At 47.0% G+C, this 24,768-nt stretch overlaps 1 protein-coding gene across 4 annotated transcripts in view; it reads right to left on the bottom strand.

The window, feature by feature from the left end:
- Nucleotides 1-1,414: 1,414 nt before the first annotated feature.
- The window catches only part of LDLRAD3 (low density lipoprotein receptor class A domain containing 3), a 270,972-nt gene continuing 247,618 nt past the window's right edge, over nucleotides 1,415-24,768 (bottom strand). For all 4 annotated transcript variants that reach the window (XM_042233361.1, XM_060400058.1, XM_042233360.2 and 1 more), the window contains 2 exons: nucleotides 6,043-6,388; nucleotides 1,415-4,322 (listed from right to left, as the gene is read on the bottom strand). In XM_042233361.1, the coding sequence (XP_042089295.1) occupies nucleotides 4,085-4,322; nucleotides 6,043-6,388 (584 nt within the window). In that variant the 3' untranslated portion in view covers nucleotides 1,415-4,084. The remainder of the gene's footprint in view (nucleotides 4,323-6,042; nucleotides 6,389-24,768) is intronic.

Below are 24,768 nucleotides of genomic sequence, written 5' to 3'. Positions count from 1 at the left end.
TGAAGCTCCTTCTTCCTTTTACTGTTCGTTCTTTGAATCTACTGCCTTGCTTGAGGGTAGCAAGTTAAAACTGAGAAGATGAACGCTACCTCCCAGCTCATTTATCCCCATGAACTTTTCTCTACGAGACAGACTGTTGTGATACTTTATCTTAGAGAATCCTTACAGAGAGCAGATTTTCAACCAAGACCTTGGCATTCAACTCACTGTTTAGGGCCTCGCTGGGAAAATCCCTACTCATCATAAACCTGTATTTCTTTATTCACTGGAAAAGAGCTAAGAGGGTCAATTAAAATGGATTTCACAGGTCCTTGAACTGCCTTCTTCCTGTGTTCTTCCACTTTTAATTCTTTGGAGGTTGGTGCCATTTTGAGGGTTCCAATATCCGAGGCCAACCATTACTGTGCCATTTCTTTTCTCTAGGAGTTTGGATCCATGAACACGATGTAGGAATGAGCCATTAAGTTAGGGGTGGGCAAATGACAAAGCCAGATCCAGCCCATTTTGGTAGTTACTGGAACACAGGCACATCTACGGATTTACATATTGTCTATGGCTGTTTTTATAGTTGCTACAGAAACCCTAGGGCTGCAAAGCCAAAGCATTGTGTTATCTGACTCTTTACACAAAAAGTTTACTGATCTCTGCTCTAGACTAGTGTTTCTCAACTGTTTTCTCAACTTCGTACCCATAAAAATGATACTCTTAAGAGATGAAGGAGCTCACATCTTGATAAGCTTTTGGGGGCACATTGTTCTGGAAGGTCTCCCTAGACCACTTGGGGCAGGACTTGACCTGGTATATACTTGGGATACTACTAGTCTTCTTTCCAACACCTCTGGGTACCGACACATGATCTACACCTTGATTTTGTGGGTCCTGTGTTTGACTCCCACACAGATTTTGATTTTGGTCAAGGCCAAGGTTACTACTGTTCATGAGTGGTGGTGGTGGTGGTGGTGGTGACCTCCTGGGTATCCTGACTTCCTGTGCAACTGTCCCTGTAGCATAAAATGAGACTTGGATAAAATAAGAGCACAAAGATGCTCCCATCACTGGTGGACCCTTCAGAGCCATTTGTGGTTCACAGCTGTTCACCAGCACACCTGTGCCAGAGTCAGCGCAGGTCCTGAGTATCCTTTCCCTCAAACACTGAAGTCACTCTGGGCATAGTCAATGTCCATCTTCTGAACTGACATCCCAGGTCCCTCCATAATGGACTGGTGTCCATGACTTTAGCTCCGAATTCCAACCATGCCAGTTGTGGAATCCTTAAACACCCATCACATTTTGAGGGCCCATCAGTATTCTCTCCTCTTCTCATTTTATCAGGGTATACACTCATTGCACAAGGCACGACAGAAGCAGCTGTCCACTGAGCAATAAAGGGGGTTAAGAATCATTTACACCAACAGAACGAATGAAACTGCAAATTTATTTGAAAGTATAAAAATTAAAAAAACCTAATCAAAAAAGCAACCACACATAGCCTTTCCAGTTTACATCAACTTTGAATGTCACATGCTATTTATTAACCACGTCCTTGTGTTTTTAAAAATGTCAACTTCAAAGTAAAGGGATTGAGGGCAGGTGATAAGTGATCAAAGTGGAACGATTTCAATGCTAAAATAAATGTTGATCTTATTTGAGAAAAGGGCACAGAGATGATTTTCTGGTTGGCACAGATTTATGCCATGTATTAAACAATATCCTGGTTGGAATGAGTTAAAGAAATAATGCTGGCCACTTATTTGCTATCTTAAGTAGGGGAAAAAACAAAACTCTGCTGCTTTGGTGTCCTATTTATATGTTTTTTAAAAAACCCACCATTTAAAAAAATCAAATCTATAATAAAAATGTCCCTGTGTTTATTTTAAAAAACAACATTAATAGGCTCTCCTTATCGACTAAGACCATTTGTCTTTCCTAAGATGCCTGGAAGCTGAAAAGCGCGTGAAATTAATTCACTGCACAATTAATTAAAATTAGAATCCTTTCCTCTAAACAAATTCCAGAGCGCCAGAAAGAAGCAGGGGCCCACCAAGGGGAGAAATGAAGCCACTCTGACTCACAGGAGAGGAAATATTCAGCCAGAGTTCCTCACACACTCCGGCTGCCACCCAAAGTTCTTTCTTCACTGGCCTACTCAGAAAATAACGCATGTTATTTTAAAAACAAAAAGACGTAAGCAACTAGGTTTCTTTTCTTAACTTGAAAATCACCAAGTGGCTAGCTTTCCTGTAGCACACTTTCAATTTGGTTAAAAAAAAAAAAAAAATCGTCTACAGAACAGGATCACTGAATGCCACTTCGTCCCCCTTCCTGCAGGCTCTGTTTGAATTAGCATCAAAAAAGTTGCTGAGCATGTGAGAAGCAGGCCTGCATGACAGCTGCCCCAGTGGCTCCACCTGGTTCCAGTTTTGTCCCCCCCCCCATTAATCAGTGTGGTTTCTTGACAAATAGCATCTACATTTCCACCCATGACTTCCTGAGGGGGTGGGCGCTGTGGCTGGCTGGGCACGGAGAAAGAGGAAAACGAGCCTGAACACAGAGACCATGAACTGAGGGAGAAAGGCATTGGTCTTTCTGCATCCTTCACGAACTCGATAAATAAAAACTCAAAGTGCAACAATGCACAGACGCCTGGCACACAGGGCAGTCTGGGGGCGAGGGGACTGGTTATCAGAGCTCAGCGGGACAAAGGCGTGATCTTTTGCATCTTTGCTTGGACCTCGCGAATGGAAAGACAAAAGACAGCTCTCCTATACACATATAAATAGTCCCTTAACTAGAAGGGAAAAAACAAACACACTGTTTCAAATGCATTTCTAAGAGATTATATATAAAAAAAAGTCCGAATGGCAAATCTTGACTCCAAACTGTCTGTGATCCACGTCTCTCAGAGAAGAAACTATGGGATGTCTGGAGAGGTCTGATTCTTGCTCTGACCCTAATCCTAAATCTTGGTGCCGGTATCTGGCTGGGCCTTGGGAAGTAGGGGGTGAGGGCAGCCCAGGAATGGGGAGCTCTCGTGGCAGGTACTGAATTAGGTTTTCATGTGAGTTAGAAACCCACGGTGACCTCAAGCCCAGCTGCACAGGTAGAATGACTTCTGAGTTTCTGGGGGGACTTAGCAGGTGAGGGCTGAAGCTGCATGAATGGGCAAGGCAGGCTGGGCGTGGTTCACGGGGACAAAAGGACCAGATCAGATTTCTGGCCAACTCAGGTTTAGTCCTCATCCCTTGGCTAAGCTGGGAGGCTGACAATCAGAAACCAGGGAAAGGACTGTGGACCAAAGCAGACCCAGGTTCTTGGCAGCCTGTATTTTAGGAGCTGAGAACTCGGATAAACTCGTGGTGGGGGCTCCCTGCTTATTCTGGGATGAGGCTGATGATATATGATGCTGGAAAAAAACTCTCAAAATGAGGATTCTTGGGCAAATTGTTAAATCCAGAATCTCTCCAGAATTGATGGTTTCAGAGTCCTCCAGAAAACCAAAATGACACTGCTGACTTCTGAAGGGCGTTCTGACAGCAATAGTTGTCTTTGGCCCCAGCCTCTGCTGACCCAAGAGCAACGTGCAGCCTAGTGCAGCATCCAATGTCAGCCTCCTGGGAGGATCACCCAACCCAGATCCCCAGGTGGAGCTCTAAGGTCACAGCCCACACAGCATTTGGTCCAGTCTCCTCTGCCCTTCTGAACATCCCATATGACACAAACACTGCTTTCTCAGTACCTAAGTACCACGTTCTCCTGCCACCTACAAACTTACGCCATTGCCTCAGCAAGATTCCAGCAGTAACAGAAGAATAACATGGAAAGCGAGGCTGTGATCCTTGGCCTCGAGGGAAGAGTAAGTGCCCAGAAAAGATGCACCATACAACAGGTCAACTGAGAGGCCAGAACAAGGCAGGTCGCCCTCCAAAGAACATTCCTGAAATCTGGGCAAGGAGGTGAATGGAGAGACAGCTGACACTCTGAATCACTCCTTGAGGGACCCCGAGGAGCCTCCCGTAAGCGCAAGTTGTTAGGACAGTCAAAGTCAGAGCAGATGAACCCATAGAGACTTTGGAAGAGCCGGAGTTTATACGTCTTCGGTGCCCTGGCTGGGCACGGAGTCCCTGGGCTCAGCGGTGCCCTCCTGCGGGCCAGGCTGCCCCGGGCTGCGGCCACTGTCATCCACACTCAGGAGGCTGCTGGCTGCCTGGGAGCTGGCGCTGTCGGCACTGCCGGACCGGGAGCGGTAAGGGGGCAGGTCGGCTTGGTTCAGAGACTCAGTGTCTGAAGAGTAGGGTGGCGGAGGAAGGTCGTACCAGGCGGGTCTGTGATGAAGAGGGCAGGGTGGGGTGAGGAGCAGGGTTGGGGGGAAGGGAGAGAGAAGAGAATACATTAGGAGCCCAGGCACGGCAGGCAATGCTGACTTCTGTCTGTTTTTGAGTGGATGATGATGTCAGGATCAAGATTTTTCCCTCCAAGGAGAAAGGCAATCCTAGTACTAGGGAAACCAGTGATGAGCAATAAGATGAAGGGAAGGGATCAAAGGTCAGCGTGCTCTGGCTGGCTTGTGCCAAATGGACAGTGCCAAAGACACGACCTTTAGGAGGGGCAATTCTAAGAAGTCCCCAGCTCATCCTGGGTAGTTCAGCAGGGATGCAGCTGGCTTGAGGTTTTGATGGAGACCTTAACAACCCGCAGAATTGGGGGTCCTTACTGAAAGCCAACTCTTCCTGGTTTTCTGGACTTGGATAAGTGAGAGGACCTGCTCTCAAACCCTCAGCCTCCCTATCTGTAGAAGAGCATAACGATACCTTGCTTGCATTGAGATAACTTCAAAGGCATTTTATTTTCCAGCTCTCATTTACAGAAGGCTTATTATGAGTCAGGCATTGCGCCACCCACCTTATATCCTTTATTTTATTTTATTTAACATTCAGAAGAATGCTAGAGGGAGCCATTACTTGTATGCCCATTGTACTGGGGAGGAAACTGAGGCAAAGGGCATTAGACAGCTTGCATGAGATCACAAAGAGCTAGTAAGCAGTAGTGCTAGGATTTGAACCCAGGAGTTCTGTTTCCAGACACAGCAATTTTAACCTTCCTCTACATCTGATGGTCCAAATGAGTGAGGTTCTGCGTTCTTGGTGCTTATTTGCAAAGATGTCCTTAAGCACCAGGCCCTGGAGCTTTGTTTATCTTTTATGAGAAAAATGAAGATTAAATAATACAAGAACTGTCACTGGATGGGCTCAAGGAAGAGCCCAGTTAGCCCAGGAACACTCCCTGCAAAATGCCTCACCAGTGAGTCCCAGGCTTATAGAACAGGGATCCTGCAGGGTAGGGGATGCTGAGAACAGGGGGCTCAGGTAGCTCTGGTACTGGGACTTCAAAGTGGGGTCTCTGGGATATGCTGGAGGTCACCAAAGGACAGAGGAAGCCTGAGCATGCGGGATTGAGGTCCACTACCTGCTCCAACTACAGAATTCTGCATTTGACTTTGTGTGTTGGGGTTTCTTGTACAGCTCCATCTGCAATGAGGGCTCTAAGCTTGAGAATGTTCTATTTCATCTCCTTTATCTTACGGATGATGCCATGCAGTGTTAAAGACCTTATGTATTCACCCACTCATTCATTCATTCATTCAATTAGGAATCAAACCTCCAACACGGGCACTGTTCTGTGGTAGCAGGTGAGTCCCCAAAGCTGGGCACATGTGTCCATGTGGCATTACCAGGGAGCAGGAGGGATCTGAACTGGCTAGGATCCTAGCTGTTTGTCCTCAGATGAGTAACCGAAAAACTCAGTTTTCTCACCTGCAAAACTGAGGCAAATATAACCTCGCTTGAGTCACTATGAGGATTAAGTGAGATGACACCTGTGAACTGTTTTGCAAAGACTCAGTACAAGTCAGACACTGTGTGGTGCCTTCGCAGCTGCATGCAGGCTCCTGGCAAGACCAGGATCCCAGGTGTGTGCACAGTTTCTGCCCCTAAGTGGGATGACCTCCCTCCCTGGCTACCCCAGGGTCTCCCACCCAGCACACACCTTTGGTCCAGCAGGGCCTCTGAGTAGGAGGGCGGGGAGCCCACTTCCGACGCGTTCTGCTCGGCCTGGCTGGCCACATACTGGATGCCGTTGTTGACGTTGTAGGTGACGTTGCAGCGGTGGGGGTGGTCCAGGACCACCAGGCGGGAGAGCAGCACAGGGTGCTGCAGCCGGTGCACCGGCAGCGACATGAGGTTGTTGCGCTTCCGCTGGTGGTGCAGGACCAGCGCCAGCAGGGCCACCACCAGCACGAAGATGACGGAGCTGCCGATGATGGCGTAGGTGATGCTGGGGTAGTACACGAGCTGGTTCTCCGAGGTCACAAACACCTGCCCGCTGCCTGGTTCTGGGAAACCCCAGAGGGGAGAGAAGAGCAGAGAGCTTACCAGGTTGCTTCACTCATGTGCCCCTAAGTCAGCCCCAGGAAGGGCATGCAATGTTCCAGCAGCCCCATTTGCAGTAGCCGAAGAGGGGAAACCGCCCCAGTGTCCACCGACTGGTGGACAAGATGTGGGCTGTCCATACAATGCAATATTATCCAGCTATAAAGAGTACTGATGTACACTACGACATGGATGAGCCTCAAAACATTATGCTAAGAGAAATAAGCCAGACACAAGAGACCACATATTGCATGATTCCATTTATATGAAATGTTCAGGAAAAGCAAATTTATAGGGACAAAAAGCTGATTAATGGTTGCCTGGGGCATGGGGACTCACTGGTGATAGGCGTTGGGGATCTTGCTGGGGAGATGGGGCTGCTGTAAAACTGGATGTGGTGATGGCCGCACAAACTGATACATTTACTAAAACTCATTGAATTGTACAGTTGAAATGGGCAAATTTTATATTATGTAAGGCACGCTTAAGTCGCTTCAGTCGTGTCTGACTCTTTGTGACCCCACGGACTGTAGCCCCCCAGGCTCCTCTGTCCATGGGATTCTCCAGGCAAGAATACTGGAGTGGGTTGCCATTTCCTCCACCAGTGGATCTTCCTGACCCAGGGATGGAACCCGCATCTCTTATGTCTCCTGCATAGACAGGTGGATTCTTTACCACTAGCGCCACCTGGGAAGCCATACAGAATGTAAATTATACCTCAATAAAGTCATTAAAAAAAATCAGCCCAGGAGAATATAATATCCAGGGAACAGGAGTGATAATTACTATGACAGAAAACAGTTTTTCTCTGGACGTTTATAATATGTATAAGGCACACCAGCCAGTGTGTCTGGGGTTCCTTATGTTGGTGAAGTACTTATTTCATGCCTGGCCCTTTGCCAAGCTTTCAAGATGAAGAGCCAGCATTGCACAGGCTAAAATCATGGACTCTGGAGCCATTCAACCCCTAACAATTCAACTGACTGGCTGTGTGCCCTTTGGAAAGTGGCCAACCTCTCTGTGCTGTAATTTGCTCATCTGTGAAATGGGGACGGTATTAGTCCCCACTGCACTGGGCTGTTCCCAGTGCGAAATGAGTGACTCATTATCAAATACTTAGAACAACAGTGGACACATTGTGGGTGTTCCAGGCATACATATATGTACTTCATCACATCTATGTGACTCACAGCAACTCCGTGAAGAAGGGGTTGTAACTGCCTTCTTTCTAGAGAGGTTGGGTCCCCTGACCAGGGTCACAGGGTCAGGAGGTGATGGCCTGTGCCTGATTTGAGCCCCAGTGGTCTGACTTCCTGGAGAAGGAAATGGCAACCCACTCCAGTACTCTTGCCTGGAAAATTCCATGGACTGAGGAGCCTGGAGGGCTGCAGTCCATGGGGTCGCAAAGAGCCGGACACGACTGAGTGACTTTCAGAGCCTCGCCCCTAACACTTTGCCCGCAGTCCCTAACAAGGCCCGCTGGGCAACCAGCAGGCATTTGCTCAGAAGCTTTTGGATGAAAGCCTGAAACCCGCCCCTGCCCTGCAGGATGCCAGTTCCCTCCTCTCCACTTGGAGCAACAGCTCTGACTTCACATATGCAGGGGAAGGGTTTCCCACCAGCAGGATACAGCTGGCAAGGGTGGCCAGGTCCAGGCGGGCCCAGGAAACCAGAGCGGTCCTTCCTTGTGGAAAGCTGGAAGATCCACAGCTATCCCCAGCTGTGGCCCAGCCGCAAGAATCGTCTAAACGCAGCCTAAGTGAGCAAGGCTGAGACCACACCCCGTGCCCAGTCAACCTCTGAAGCTGCGAGGAGGTCTGAGTGGGTCCTCAGCGGCCAGTGTGAGCTCTGAAGCGGAAGCAGCACTGTGCTGGCAGGTCCAGCCCCGGGCTAGGCTTTCCCACACCCTCATCACTAGATCGCCCGTGTGCACAATGTTGTATTTCATCTTCTGTATACACTAGAGTGTGCTCACCACCAAAAACTCGGTTCTCACTCATCACCACTGGCTTCCCTGGTGGCTCAGTGGTAACGAATCTGCTTGCGATGCAGGGGACATGAGTTCAATCCCTGAGCTGGGAAGATCCCCTGGAGAAGGGAATGGCAACCCACTCCAGTATTCTTGCCTGGAGAATCCCATGGACAGAGGAGCCTGGTGGGCTACAGCCCATGAGGTTGTAAGAATCACACATGACTTAGCAACTTAACCACCGCCACTCATCACCACCATACAGCTGACCCTCTCTACCCATTTCACCCTCTCCCCACACCCCCGCCCCTCTGGGAACCACCACTCTCTTCCTGCACCTCCGTATTTTGTTTGATTTGGTCTGTTCACTTATTTTGTTTGTATTTTATATTCCATACATGGAAGACACAGTGTGTGTCTTCCTCCATCTGACATCTCACTTAGCACCATACTCTCCAGGTACCGTGGCAAGATTTCATTTTTTATGGCTGAGTAGTCATCCATGTGTGTGTATATGTGTGTGCTTGTGTGTATACACACACAGACCCCATCTTTTCTGTCCATTCATTCATCTGTTGATGGACACTCGGGTTGTTCCCATATCTTGACTACTGTAAATAATGCTGCAATGAACACAGGGGTGCACACATCTTTTCAAACTAGTGTTTTCATATTCCTTGAATAAATACTCAGAAGTCGAGTTGCTGGATCACCTGGTATTTCCATTTTTACATTTTTGAGGAACCTCTATACCGTTTTCCATAGTGACTGCACCAATGTTCATTCCCTTCAACAGTGCATGAGGAGTCCCTTTCCTCTTTTCTATTGTTGTAAAAATATATGTAACATAAAATTTACCATTTTAACCAATTTCAGGTGAGCAGTTTGGCGACCTGAAGTTACATTCACACTGTTGTGCAACCACCACCATGATCCATCTTGAGATTTTTTCATCATTGCAAACTAGTGATGTGAATTCTTAGTGTTCGCATTCTTTCTGTTATCCTCACCAGCTTCACTAGACCAGAGAGAATGGCTGGGAAAGCCCCTTTTGGTGGGGGGTGGTGGTGGGGAAAGAACTGATGAGTTCCCTTCCAGGGAGATGTACCTCCTTCTTTATTTCTGACAGCACTGGGTCTTTGCTGCTGTGGATGGGCTTTCGCTGGGAGGAGCAGAAGCTACTTTCTAGCTGTGGTGTGTGGTTTTCTCATTGCGGTAGCCTCTCTCGTTGCAGAGCATGGGCTCTAGGTGTGCTGACTCAATAGTTGCTGCACATGGGCTTAGTTGCCCCGGGGCTTGTGGGATCCTAGCTCCTGGACCAGGCATCCAACTCATGTCCCTTACATTGGCAGGTAGATTCTTAATCACTAGACCGTCAGCAAAGTCCCTGAGCTGGACTTCTTAAAAGTCGATGGATTTTCACATGGAAAACAAATGGTTCCAGAGATCTTAAAACACTGACTTGCATGTAACTGCTTGAGGTTTTAAGAATCCAGGAGGGAGCTCTTAATGAATAGAGTGTAAAATGCTTGCTGGTGAGAAGTGTTGACCACATTTGCTCGAGAAATTATGATGTTACATAACTCAGGGGTGCCTGGTTTCCGCTCTGTATGTAAAATGTCATCTTGCATTAATTCATTAACTAGACTCACTTTTCTTAAGAGCTTAATGAGCCCACGAGCCAAATTACTAATATCAGAGTTGCCTGGGACCTGAGTTCCAAGTGCATAATCCATGGATAATGAAGTTTCCATTTGTTCTGGCTTCCCCTCAAGCTCCTGCCCTCCTGCTCCACTGCCAAACAGCTTGAACTCCTGTCCTGCATCTGTGGCTTCTGCTGCATTAATTCCAGGCAGTGTGGTTACCACCAGGGACCACCGTGTACTCAAAGCTTCCGGGGCTCCGGCTGCTGCACGTGGTGGAGACAGCCGTGCTCCAGAGCTGCTCATCACCTCGGTCACAACTTTGTGTAGTTACCGTGACAGTTTTCCAGTAGATGGTAGATGTTCTGGGGAGGAGGAGGGCCTTTTTCTAATTCATATAGAGGTGCTATCCGGACTGACAGAGGGACTAAAGCAGTGGACACTTTGACTTGGAGTTCCTTTGCTTCTAAAATATTCCCTCCTCCAGATTCAAATTGTATTTCCTCTTAGCATACAATTATTCGCCTCTCAGACTGGGCTTCTCTAGTGGCTCAGACAGTAAAGAATCTGTCTGCAATGCGGGAGACCTGGGTTTGATCCTTGGGTCGGGAAGATCCCCTGGAGAAGGGAGTGGCTACCCACTCCAGTATGCTTGCTTGGAGAATTCCATGGAGAGAGGAGCTTCATGGGCTATAGTCCATGGGGTTGCAAAGAGTTGGACATGACCAAGAAACTAACACTTTCACTACTTTCAGACTAGGCAAAGGTGAAGTATGAGTTCACATCTTGCCAGGAAAACAGATATAATTATTCAGGCATGACTGGTAGGAGGGTAAATTGGTACAAACTAGGGCAGTGAAGGGGTTAACAATATAGATCAAAATAACAAATGTACATTAACAATATACATCTAAAGAAATGTACATTAACAATATATATCTAAATGTAGAGAAAGTACATATAATCTGACCCAGCCTTTCTACTCTTATGAATCTAACAGAAGATATATTCACACAAATGAGAAACAACTCTTTAATACAAGTATTTACAGAAGTATTGGTCACAATAGCAAATATATCTAGAAAGATATCTCAAGAAAAGATCTAAACGTCCATCATTTATGGACTGGCTAAATAAATTATGGCGTATCCAGACAGTATCACACCTATTTAAGCATAAACTGATGTGAAATAGTCTCACATTTATTTAAGAAACCATGGTAGCTCTACATAAACTGATGTGAAATAGTCTGAAAGATCATGCTAAGTAGGGGGAAAAAAAAGTCCAGTAGAGAATGTTCTGAATCTTCCTAGAAGGACACAGAACTAGTACAACTGGGAAAGAACTTCCCAGTACTTTCCATTGTTTACTCTTTTCTATATTATTTAGACTGTATTATCCAGTCAAAAACTAAGCATCTCATCTCTTCTTCTGGCTCTGCCTAGGCTGAGGCGTGCAGAGGTTTTCCTTCCTTCTCTCCCTGTCGTGTGAGGGCTCCTGGGGTTCACGTTTCACTGTCACTCACTCACTCAAGATCCCTGAGTCCAGAGTTCCTGTTCTGGAAGGGACACTGCCCTGTTCAAATGGATGCCTCACCATTATCCTGAAAACTCCATTGCTTCTTTAAAACAATTATTTTTAAAGTTAATTTTCCTCTAGATTAAGTGTTTTTAAAGGCCAAGTTTAATGAAGTATAACTGACACACAATAAAACTTACCCTTTTAAAATGTAGTTAGATGAGCTGTAAGGAAGCTCCCCTGGAGAAGGCACAGCAACCCACTCCAGTATTCTTGCCTGGAGAATCCCAAGGACAAGAGGGGTCTGGGGGGCTACTGTCCACAGGGTTGCAAAGAGTTGGATGCGACTGAAGCGACTTAGCACACACCGGCAACTGAATGCAACAGTTGCAGAAACATCGCCACACCCAGGATATCAAACCTTTCCATCCCTCCCCTTGTTAGCAGCCGCTGGAAGCCACTGGTCTGTCTGCTGTCCAAACAGATTGATCATTTCCAGAAAGTCAGGGAAGGGAATCTTTCGGTAAGTAGCCTACTGTGTGTGGCTTCTCTCATGCATCATAATGCCTCTGAGATGCACCTGGGTTCCTCTGAGTACAGTGCTCCTTGCGTGGGTACTTACAACTTATTTATCCCTCCACCCAGTTAATGGAAGGAAGTGGTTGCTTCTAGTTTCTGGAGTGCAGATCTTTATGCTGACATATATTTTCTTCTTTAGGGGGTATATACCTAGGGGTAGGCTGCTGGGTCATATGGAAGGTGTATGCTTAACTTTATAAGGAACTATCACACTGTTCTTCAAGGTGGCTGTAGCACCAAGCCTTTCCCCAGCCGCTCTGCAACCTCATAGCACGTAAGATAGCTAGCCTTTTCAGTTTCAGCCAGGCGCACAGGTGTGTAGTGGTACCTTGCTGAGGTTTTGAGTTGCATTTCTCAGTGACTAATGATGTTGAGCATCTGTTCATGTGCTGATTTGCCATCTGTATATCTTCTCTGATGAAACATCTATTTAAATCTCTTGCCCATTTAAAAAACGGCTTGTTTGACTACTTATTCAGTAGTGAGTCCGACAGACGTTCTGGGAGACAAATTCTTTTCCAGATGTGTGTCTCACAAATATTTTCTCCCAGACTGTGGCTTGGCTTTTCACCTACTTTACAGGATCTGTTTGAAGATAAGTGTTCAAAATTTTCTTATGAAGTCCATTGCATTAATTATTTCTCGTCTTTTGTGCATTTGTACTCTATCCAAGAAATCTCTGCCCAGAAGACATTTTATAGCTTTAGCTCTTACATTTACATCTATGATCCATTGCAAGTTAATTTTTGTTTATGGTACAAGGTGAAGTTTAATGTTCTTTTTTCCCTCCCTTTGGATATCCTATTGTTCCAGGACCATTTGTTGAAAAGTCTATCCTTTTTTATTGAATTACCTTGGCACCTTTGTTGAAAATCAATTGAGCATACAAGGCTGGGTCTATTTCTAAATGGTCTATTCTGTTTGATTGAGTTACATGCCAATCCTTATGCCAGCAAGTGTGCTGAGAACTACAGCTTTATAGCAAGTCTCAAAACCGGGTAGTGTGAATCCTGTGTTTTCTTTTCTTCCAAATTGAACTTTTCTGATTATAAAAATTCATTAAAATTAAAAGTTAAAGTAATATGGAAATGTTCATGACAGACAACCTCTCCCTCCCGCTCTCTACTAGAAAAAGAATTCACAGTCTGGTGTAGACTAGGGGCTGGCAAACTCTCTTGTCCAGAGTCAGACAGTGTGTGGTACAGGTTCAGCCACAACCACTCAGCTCTGTCTCTGAAGTGATGGTGGTTTAGTCGCTAAGTTGTGTCCAATTCTTGTGACCCCATGGGCTGTAGTCTGCCAGGCTCCTCTGTTCTTGGGATTCTCCAGGCAAGAATACTGGAATGGGTTCCCATTTCCTTCTCCAGGGGATGTTCCTGACCCAGGAATCGAATCTGGGTCTCCTGCATTGCAGGCAGATTCTTTACCAGCTAAGCTATAAGGGAAGCCCTCTGTAGTGCAAAGCAGTTACAAACAGTACATCAATGAATGAGTGTATTTGTGTTCCAAATCTGATTTACAATGACAGGCAGCTGGACCACACTGAGAAACTATCACTTCATAGATTTCTCCAAGCCATTATTTATATTCTCTTATTGGGAGAATTCAGAGAAGGCAATGGCAACCCACTCCAGTGTTCTTGCCTGGAGAATCCCATGGACGGAGGAGCCTGGTAGGCTGCAGTCCATGGGGTCGCTAAGAGTCGGACACGACTGAGTGACTTCACTTTCACTTTTCACTTTCATGCACTGGAGAAGGAAATGGCAACCCACTCCAGTGTTCTTGCCTGGAAAATCCCAGGGATGGGGGAGCCTGGTGGGCTGCCATCTATGGGGTTGCACAGAGTCGGACAAGACTGAAGCGACTTAGCAGCAGCAGCATTGTGAGAATTATGGCTGTATTACATGTACGTATATGACCAGGTATTAGATTTTAACAGGAAAAATTTTTTTCAGGAATTATCAACTTCGGATTAATAATCCTTTAGGAGAAGAGATAATAGTTCTTAAAATTTCCAGTTAAGGCAGAGAAAACAATTATTACATTTTACAACTGATTTCACTCTAAGTGTTCTTTTAATTTAGCTTCAGAAAGATTGTACTTTTTGAGATCCTTCATGTATAAAAATGCCTGAGTATCTTTATTAAGCCTGAATAATCATGTTACTATATATAATTTTCATATGTCAAAAGTTATTTTAAAAAATCATCTAGATATAGTTTCAAAAACTGTAGAGTCAAATAAAATAGGAGGTTTAAAAAGATAAAACCAACCAAAGAAAAAACAGGCAGCAGATCAGATTCAGCCCACTGGCCTTAGTTTGCTGACCCATTACGTAGAGATCCCTCAAAACTCTTCTTTGGGTATATATACACGTACTTTTCTTCAGGTTATACAGACAGTTCTATAAATGGACATCTTTCCTCACCTCCGCACACGTTTGTTAAGGAGCTATGTAGAATCCCAGTACATAGGTACCTCACAATTTATTTCACCAGCCCCTGACTTATGTACATTTTGGTTGTTTTTTTTTTGGGGGGTGGGGCACTGATGTAAACAGTGCTGCAGTAATATTCAGGCAGACACCGGACTATGACAGCCATGAGGGGAGGGCTGGGTTTACTGGTATACCTTCTATACTCACTGCCCCAGACAAAGGATAAGTACATTAGTCTTTGGCCACTGATACAACAATTTCTTAAGATGGACTCTGGATGCTGGTTGTTTCCCAGTCCCTCTAGTCTCGGGGGCTGTCCCGAACACTCTCCTTTTCTCTGACCACACTGAGCCACCAAGCGTGGTCAACTGCTGCTATGCAGGGCTTCTCCAGCCTCTGCTTCTGGTCTCCAACAGGTCTAGGACAGGAAGAGAAACCTCCTTGTGGTCTTACTAGCTTTAGCCTCTTTGTCCTCTAATCTTTCTGCAATAGTCTCATCCATTTGAACATGACCCAGCTCTGTAGCTGTGGCATTCTTGTAAAGTTCTTCAGGTCCAGGGCTCTGAATGGCTCACATCACCCTCCCCAGCCACACACACATTCAGACTCTGCAGCCTTCCCTGCCTCGGCTTCTCAGTACCAACCCTGGAGGGTGGTGGAGTGCTGCATGGCTATTTGCTTTGTGACCTGTCCCCCACTGAAATAGTACAAATAATACCAACAACCACCACCCATGTTTACTTTGAACTCAGAAACAGAGTAATAATACTGTTATCACCGTGTTAGTGATCACTGGAGCTCTCATTCTATCAGCAATATCTTATGTGTTTACATATGAATTCTGATTTTGTAATCCTTAAGCCATCTGCAGTGAGTTGGATGATGTCCCTCCACCCAACTAAGAACCTCAGAACGTGACTTTCCTTGAAATAATGACCTCTGAAGAAATAATTAAGGTAAAGATTTTGAGATGAATTAGGGTGAACTCTCAGAGTGTCCTTACGAGAGACAGAAAAGGAGAAGGCCCAGAAACATCAAGGGAACTGTCACGCGGAGACGGAGGCAGAGGTTGCAGCCCCCAAGCAAAGGACACTAAAGCAGAGGAGAGGAGGGAGGCCTGACTCTCCTTAGAACCTCCACAGAGAACTAACCCTGCCAGTGCCCGCATTTCAGACTTCCGGTCTCTAGAACTGTGAGAGAATAACCATGCTGTTGTTTTAAGCCACCAAGGTAGTAGCGATTTGTTTTGGCAGCCCTGGGAACCGGATACACCATCCTATGAAGTCGACCACTTTACAGAAGAGGAAATGGGGACACAGGGAGATTAAGTCACTTGCCCAAATCCTCCACTCTGTTAATAATAATAGTAATACTAATAACAACTAGCTAATGTTAGAGTTGATTAGAGAGGGAACCGGAAGGAACCCAGCCAGTCTGGCTCCAGACTCCTTGCTCTTCACGTATGACTTTCAGGTTCCCCTGTCTTTCACCATGAAGAGGAGTTTCAGTGGGCAAAGGCCGGACTCTCCCATTGGAGTCCTACTCAGGGCCAAACACAATCATGGAAATACAGCAGGTATTCGGCAAGTACTTTTTTTTTTTTTTGGATGCACAGGCTCTTCGTTGTGGTGTGTGGCCTTCTCTTATTGGAGGACTCGGGCTTCCTTGCCCCATGGCATGTGGGATCTTAGTTCCCTGACCAGGGACTGAAACCATGACCCCTGCATTGGAAGGCAGGTTCTTAACCACTGGGCCACCAGCGGAGTTCCTGCAAGTACTCTTTGATATTTGTAAACTGACTTTGCAACATGGGAATCCACAACCTCTCCATTTACAGAAAGAGTCCAACACTGAATAAGGCGACCTTGATGAGAGTAACCTTGAAGCTGAGGCAAGTAGGCCCCCTACTGCTAATCTCCATCCTGTACGCACAATTTCACTTCATCCTTACAATAACCCTGCTTTACTGATGGGGAAACTGAAGCCCAGAGAGGTTAAGTAACTTACGGAAGGTCACAAAGTGAATACAGGATACAACTAGTGTTGGTGCCCAGGAGTCTGATGCCGGAAGCTGCCACACGGTCCCAGGCAGTTCTCTATGCCCTCCCCTCCCCGTCTCTGCTTCTCCTGTCCAGCTGTCACCCCACTTTATTGTTCTTGCAGCGGAGTCTTTTCTCCAGTAACTCCATTGACTCTGATCAATATATTCTGAAATGTCTTCGGTGAGATGGTGAGAGGTATTTCATGAAAAAGGGTACCTTGGTCGAAGAGGTATGAGAAGAAGTGGATTAGACAAATTAAACCACTTTCTTTGTAGCTGTTCAGAGTGCAAGCTCTGGAACCAAAATGTCTAGATTCAATCCTTGGCTTTGCCACCTACTAGCTGTGTGACCTCCAGCAAGCTACTCTACCTCTCTGTGCCTAAAAAGCCTCACCTGTGCAACAGGATAACAGCAGAACTTCTCCCACGGGGTTGTTTTATGGATAAAATGAGAACAAACATAAAAAAGAGTTCAGAACTTTGGTACACAGGAAATACTCAACAAAGCCTAGCTTATATTAATAGCTATCATTATAGGATTTTCCAGAGTCTTTATTAGGCAACTGTATACTGTGATCCTAAAGTCCATCCTAAAGGAAATCAGTCCTGAATATTCATTGGAAGGACTGATGCTGAAGCTGAAGCTCTAATACTTTGGCCACCTGATGAGAACGGACTCATTTGAAAACACCCTGATGCTGGGAAAGATTGAAGGCAGGAGAAGGGGATGACAGAGGATGAGATGGTTGGATGGAATCACCGACTCAATGGACATGAATTTAAGTAAACTCCTGGAGTTGGCAATGGACAGGGAGGCCGGGCATGCTGCAGTCCATAGGGTTGCAAAGAGTCGGACACGACTGAGCAACTGAACTGAACTGAACTGATGTACTGTGATGCCTCATGGGAGAATATGGTTATTCCATCAACCTGTTGCTTTTCGGAGATGGACAGAACACACATACTAAGTTGCTTCAGTCGTGTTGGACCCTTTGCGACCCAATGGACTGTAGTCCATCAGGCTCCTCTGTCCATGGGATTCTCTAGGAAAGAATCCTGGAGCGGGTTGCCATGCCCTCCTCCAGGGGATCTTCCTGACCCAGGGATTGAACCGGTGTCTCCTGAGGATCCTGCATTGCAGGCAGATTCTTTACCGCTGGGCCACTGGAGAAGCCCTGGACAGAACATACATCACGTTCTAAATAAGCATATCCCCAACATTCTGGAAGTCATCATTTCACAGGTCATAGGGGCATCCCTTGCCTTCAGGTATGTTGCTGGAGGAAGCTCTGTGGCTGCAGCTGCAAACCTAAGAGGCAGAAGGTGAGAAGCAACTGCCTAGCACCCCTCCCCCTCTGTGCAGCAGTGGTACCCATCTCCCAGGCCACACCCACTTACAGTCCAGCACCCCCATCACTGACTGAAATCGGCTAAGCACCAGGAGCCCAGACTGTGTGGCAGCTCCTGCGAATTAGATAAGAGATTCCATCACTGGGAAGGTTGCCCCACACCCCGCCATCTTGACACCTGACAAGACCAAGTAGGCAGGAGCTGGTCCTGTTTAAACAGGCAAAGAGCCCAAGGCTGCCCTGGGTCTGTTCTCTGGAAGCTTGAGTTCATCATGGTCCCTGCATAATCAGTTCCTCAGTACTCCATCTGTCTGTTAAACCTTATTACCCAGGGAAATGCTGAGTGAGCACACTTGGAGCTTTGAGTGCAGAGAGCTTGCTGAATAATTTAGGGGAAAGGGTTGGTAACAGATTACAAGAGGGCTCCCCAGGGGGAGTGTTATTGACCATGAACACATACATGGCTTCTGGAATTTCAGAAAATCTTAACGTGATGACTGGGGCCACTGCACCCCAGAGGGAAGGGCTATTCGCTTCGCACACACTGGGTCTCGTGCTTTGGTCCCAGCGCTGGCAGGACACAGAGTCCTCAAAGGGGAGCTCGGACACAGCTGATCCCAAGCAGGACTCTGCCCACAAGCCCCAGTCCTCATGCCCACATCCCACACCCCCCGGGGCTGCTGCCATCGTAGCAGCCACGTCACCTCCACCCTGCCCCCACTCTCTTTTCCCTGAGCTGTGGGTTCTCCTTCTAAACCCTAAATTCATTTGCTCATGTTTATTTCACTCCTCTACTCCAAACCCCTTAGTGGCTTCCCACATACTCGGTTGTTGCCGTTCAGTCGCTCAGTTGTGTCTGACTCTTTGCGACTCCGTGGACTGCAGTGCTCCAGGCCTCCCTGTCCTTCACTATCTCCCAGAGTTTGCTCAAACTCATGCCTATTGAGTCAGTGATGCCGTCCAACCATCTCATCCTCTGTCACCCCCTTCTCCTCCTGCCCTCAATCTTTCCCAGCATCAGGGTCTTTTCCAATGAGTCGGCTCTCCACATCAGGTGGCCAAAGTATTGGAGCTTCAGCTTCAGCATCAGTCCTTCCAAGGAATACTCAGGGTTGATTTTCTTTAGGATTGACTGGTTTGATCTCCTTGTTGTCCAAGGGACACTCAAGAGTGTCAGTATAAGACCCGAAGTCCTCACCATGGCCTCCCAGTCCTAAATGATCTTGCCTCTGATATCACTCCGACATTCGCTCCTGCCCCCTCTCTGGGTCCTTCTGCTGCAGACCCACTGGCCTCCTTACTGTGTTTCTAGGACACACCAGGCACATGCCTGCCCCAGGGCCCTTGCTTTTGTTGTACCATCTGCCCAGGACAGGCCTCCCTGGGCAGCCTCATCATTTACACCCGATCCCACTCAAGTCTCTGCTCCTAGGTCAGTGTCATGGGGTGGCTTCCTGGCCACTGGCGTCCATTTCTACTCCTACCCTGCTTTATACGGCTCCACAGCACCCATGACCACCTGTCACTGTTCAATGCATTTGTACCAAATCATCTCTCTCCTGCTGGAATGTAACTCTCTGCGGGCGTACCTGGATTCTGCTCACTCACGGCTGCATCCCTGATCCCCAACACAGTGCTCTGTAAAGATGTGCTGGTGGAAGTGAGCAGTGTCTCTAGCTCTGCGGCCCTATCAGTCTCAGTGCACTGCATGCCCGCCAGAAGCACCTACATCTTTCATGTGAGACTAAGCACCCTACGAGCCAAGTGCTTTGTGGCTATGAGCTCAGTTAGCTGCACAGATGAGAAAAATAAGTCTCAGAGAAGTAAGGTCACTTGCCCCAGATGACACAGCCAGGAAGAGATAGAGCTGAGACTGGAGCCCAGGTTTCCGACCACACCCAGAGGACAAATGGGAAGGATGGAGTGAGCTCTGACCAGAGGCTGCCGGCCTGGGGAGGCTGGAGGTGGCAGACTGGGCGTGGGTATCTGATGTGAGTGGCTGGGGAGGGATCATATTTGGTTTTCTCTGGTTGGTCCTAAAGCTGGAAATGGGGACACAATTTAGGGAAGCTCTCAATTACTAATCAAGTTTTGGATGCTCTGGGTCCATAGTTACAGGAGTTAATGCTTGGCTCCCTGGGGTGATGTTGGAGGTGGGGATCAGAGTTCTGCTTTGACATGTGGTCTGGCCAATGTCCATCTGTATATTCAGTTTCTTGCAGACTATCCAACCATACCCCCGGGTTTGGCCCAGATCCCACTCCTGCCTGTGTCCCCATGACAGTAGGCGCGGTAAATACCCAGCGTGCAGTGTCTCTATGGGGCTTAGAGCTGACACAGGTGACGTCCCCACCCGGGAGTGGTGAGTCTAAGGTCATTGGGTACCTGGCTGCTCATGCAGGGAAGTGAGGTGTAGTGTGAACAAGGACAGGTCCAACCAATGAAACACAAATGGCGTGCATGATGGTCAGCTGACATTTGGGAGTCTGGTGGACAGGCTCGGTCAGGGCTCTAGTTCAGCTACAGACCTCACAAGTGATGCTGAGCAATACTGCACCTTTCGAAGCCTCATCTGTAATGTCAGGATTAAAAACCTGCCTGCCTCAGCAGAGTTGACAGGAACATTAAAGACTGTTGTTTTCAATTTAAGCCAAGTGAACTGACTGTGAGCCGGCTGCTGTGACTTCCTCTTGTCTGTGCGAAGACACTGATCCCTTCACACCTGAGCTGACTGGCAGAGAAGAGGAAGTGGGAGAAGAGCCAGGATTTTAGGGAGAGGGAGATTGAGGCCTTCCAAAGCTTGGGTAAGAGTTAAAGAAGGACTTCTGGTTGAGGCTATGTTCATTTATCACTTATGGAGCCCAGATTGATGGTCAGGCCCTGGGCTCAGAGCTGGGGATTCCAGCACCCAAACGGCAGAGACCTGACCCTGGAATGCTCACATGGGAGAGGCCCTGGGCCCCTACTTCTCTCCAGGCTCCCTCAGGATCACCTCTACCAACCTTCAGCCACATCCTCTCAAGCAGGAGAGCTTCCAGGAGTTTTCTTGGCCACAGTAAACCAAAGACATCCCAACATCCCCCTGGACTTTGTCCTGTTATTCAAAAAAACATCACATGTGGCTGCCGCGCCTTTATGGATCTCTATTCTGAGCACATCTCCTGTCCCAATTTAGATGCGGACTGAAAAAGTTTAATTTAAAGGGCAGACTGGCAAATGACTGAATCAAAAGAGAACCATGAAAACCCCACTGAACCATTACCATGGCAACGCGAGTTTCTAAAATTAACCGAAAGGAGGGTGATGGGAAAATCCTTGCTGCCAGCCTGCCCAGCGTCAGCTGGACCACAGCAGGAGGCATCCTGGCTTCGAGCCAGAAGGAAATCAGAGAAGGGATCCATCTGCCAGGAGGGAACTAGGGCTTTGAGATCATTGGGAGCCAGGAGACAAGCACATTAAGATTATATTCAAAATGGGAGAGAGGAAAAAGGAAAGAGAAAGTTTTAAGACTGGAGAAAGAGGGAGGGGCCATCTCCCTGAGAATTCTAGTGGTTTTTATTCCAAGTGGGCCCAGCGGTTCTTGTCCTTTCCCCCTCTCACATTTGGGCAGAGGGGACAGGAAGTGTCCCTGAGAGGCCCTGCATTTTCAACAAGACAGCCAAGTGTTACCCATAGCCTTAATGGACAGGCTGCTCACCATGAGGAGGGCGGCTTGGTGTGAAGGAAAGCCCCCTCCATGATCCAAGGCTCTTAGAAGCCTGCCAAAAGCTGCTGTGCAAGCTCAGAGCTGGTTCTTTGTCTTTGATGAGGAAGGACAAAAGTGATACACCGGTGAGTGAGGTGGTGGTAAATGGCCTCTTTGCTAAGAAGCAGGCCCAGGGCAGTAACACACAACTGGCTAGAGGGTAAGGAACTTAATTGGCTATTTAAGGCAGAAAAGAGCTTTCGTGAAAATAGAAATTCAGATTACTACCAAAACTCGGTAATGAGGGTAATTGGGAGCTAGGGTCCCCAGTGGCCTTTTTAGAACTCTGCTCCATCGTGCCACAGCTTTAACAAATGTCGACAGAAGAGTGAAGTGAGTGGGAAACTGCGGTTCCATGCAGACCATGAAAAGCAAAAGCCAATGGGAGCTGGCAGGCAACAGGCATGCAACACTGGGATCAATGTGCTAATCATTCTAACCATCGAAGGGGCCCCTCTCTCTTGTGTACAAGTGGCTTTAGCCAACCCCGGCTCCTGCACATGACATCCTGGGCTGCTCCGGGAGGCAATGTGATTAAAATGGATATAAGTGCCTCCTGGAATTTGCTGAATAAGGAAGGCTGCACAGAATTACTATTTCTATTGCTTGCTTTATCTATTTACCTGGAGTGGTTGGTGGAAGCTGCAAAACTAAATGCTTAGCAGACATTCTTTGAACTTGACGGCCAGTTGGTTTCTGGTCTGGTAATAAGGCTTGGCACGCTGCAATACAATGGTTTATTGAGCCTGCAGTGTCAGCGGCCGGAGCGGAATACTGCTAACTCCAGTGGGAAGCTTTGATCAGTTTCTGCGTGCCGGAGGAACATAAACAAATAGCATTGCTGGGAAAAGCTAACCCTAAAAACCAGGGAGAGCAAAATTCTATCTCAGGCATGCCATCATCATCATTGCAAATAAAGTCTCATTAGTGAGGGGCTGAGAAAACAAATACTATTAAATATCAGTTACAACCCCACAAGGGCATCCCCAGCCACCCTGAGCTGGAAGTCCCAGCATCAGCTGTCTTTGCCGTTTGTTTTCCATTCCTGTCCAATCCTTTTCCATTCATGGATAACTCATGTCCAAGGGCAGGTCTTGTTAACTCTGCTTCCAAATTATGGGAATAACTGGCATCATCTGTGGCATGGATTGCCACAAGAACTTCTTAGCTGGCCTCCCAATTTCTGCCCTGCCTCTTCTCCATTTTCCTCTCCAATCCACTTTCCACACAGCACCCAGAAAGCTCTTTTTAGGAACTAAATAAGATGGGGGCTCACTGAAGTAAAAAACCCAACCTTCTAACAATGGCCCGGAGAAGCCTCTCTGATCTGGCCCTCAACTCTTCCACAAGCTGATCTTGAGTTATTTATCAGGCTCTAGCTCAGGAGGGTCAGTGAAGTCTGATCCACAGCCTGCTTTTTTGTTTTATAAATACAGCTTTATTGGTACATAAATGTTCATTTATATACTGTACACATCTGCTCTTGTGCCACAAGCCTGAAGCACACAACTCTGACAAGCTTCAAAACCTAAAATAGTAACTGTCTGGCCACACAAGTCTAAGTCTGAATCCTTGAGCAGATCAATATTGCAATAATCAAGGAGCTAAGAGAAATATCGGCTGCTGTTAACCAGCACACAGTCTTCTGGGGAAGTTACTGTAATTCCCCATATGCGGCAATCATGACATGACGATTGCATCCATTACAGAGAGTAAATGACAAAATCAGGAACTAAAAAGGAAGAAACCAAGCACACCCCTCCCCAGCTGGGCCTTCACCAGCTCTTGCTTTGCACTGTCCATAGAAGTGGGCAAATGAAATGTGCCTCCAGGAAATGGCAAGCTTGGCCTCAATCTTGGACATGAAAAGCCTTGAGTGGTTATAAATTTGTCTGCTCTCTGCCACCTCTACCTTCCTGGGTGGTCAGGTAGCTTTCCCTGACCATGCAATCCTGTCTTCTAAGAGATGCTTGGATGGCACGTATCTATGCTTTCTGAGATGAAGGCTGGCTGGAGGTTTTAATGTTCTCTAAAACGAGGTGCTAGAGGCTTCATGCCAAAACCTGATGGTTTCCTAGGCAGTGGGTCTCTGAACTTGGCTCTTCCATAATAAATGAGTAACTTACAAGGTCCGAGGCAGTGGAGGATTCCGTTACCTACCTGAATCTTTAAAGAGGAAATAATCACCATGTATCCCTAGGGCCATTTTAGAATCCATGTATCCTTGTCAAATGCTCTCCAGACACCAAAGACAAGGCCAGAGAGCTCAGGTAAGCATTTTTAAACATTAATAGAGCTGTGTTAAAACAAGCAGGGGGAGATATCAAAGCTTCTGTCACTGACAGAGAGCCCGAGCTGGCCTCCTTAGAAAGAGGAACAAGAGGGCCCATAAGGATTGATGCGGCATAAAGATGAATCCTGTGGTGGGCCGATGGCTGAGGGCACCTGCTTATTCATTAACCGTTTACTGAACATCTGCTGGGGGCCAGTCTGAGTGCCAGGAGATTCTGGGCACAGCTATAGGGTGGGAGATATTGGGTAATGAATAGGAACCCTTGGGTCCTCAGGACTACCATGCCTGCTTAGATTTTTTAACATTTATTTTAAAAATAAGCAATAGATGCATGCTTCCAAACTCAACCATGCATCTTCTGGCTCAGACAGTAAAGAATCTGCCTGCAATGCAGGAGACCTGGGTTTGATCCCTGGGTTGGAAAGGTCTCCTGGAGAAGAGAATGGTAACCCACTCCAATATTCTTGCCTGGAAAATTCCATGGACAGGAGCCTGGTGGGCTACAGTCCATGAAGTCACAAAGAGTCAAACACAACTGAACAACTAACACTTACACTCCAAGCTGAACAGGTAAGAAAGAATTTGTAGGGACTCCCCTCTTAGTCCGGTGGCTAAGACGCCATGCTCCCAATGCAGGGCGCTGCAGTTCAGTCCCAGTCAGGGAACTAGATCCCACATGCTGCAGCTAAGACACGGTGCAGCCAAATAAATAAATATTTTTTTAAAAGGGAGGATTTGTAAGAGAAAAATCAGTCTGTTTCCCCTGTCT

The sequence above is a fragment of the Ovis aries genome, chromosome 15 (genome assembly GCF_016772045.2).
Source record: "Ovis aries strain OAR_USU_Benz2616 breed Rambouillet chromosome 15, ARS-UI_Ramb_v3.0, whole genome shotgun sequence".
NCBI classification, from domain to species: domain Eukaryota; kingdom Metazoa; phylum Chordata; class Mammalia; order Artiodactyla; family Bovidae; genus Ovis; species Ovis aries.
The sequence above is the reverse complement of the archived record's forward strand: the minus strand, read 5'-3'. Positions and strand labels throughout refer to the sequence as shown.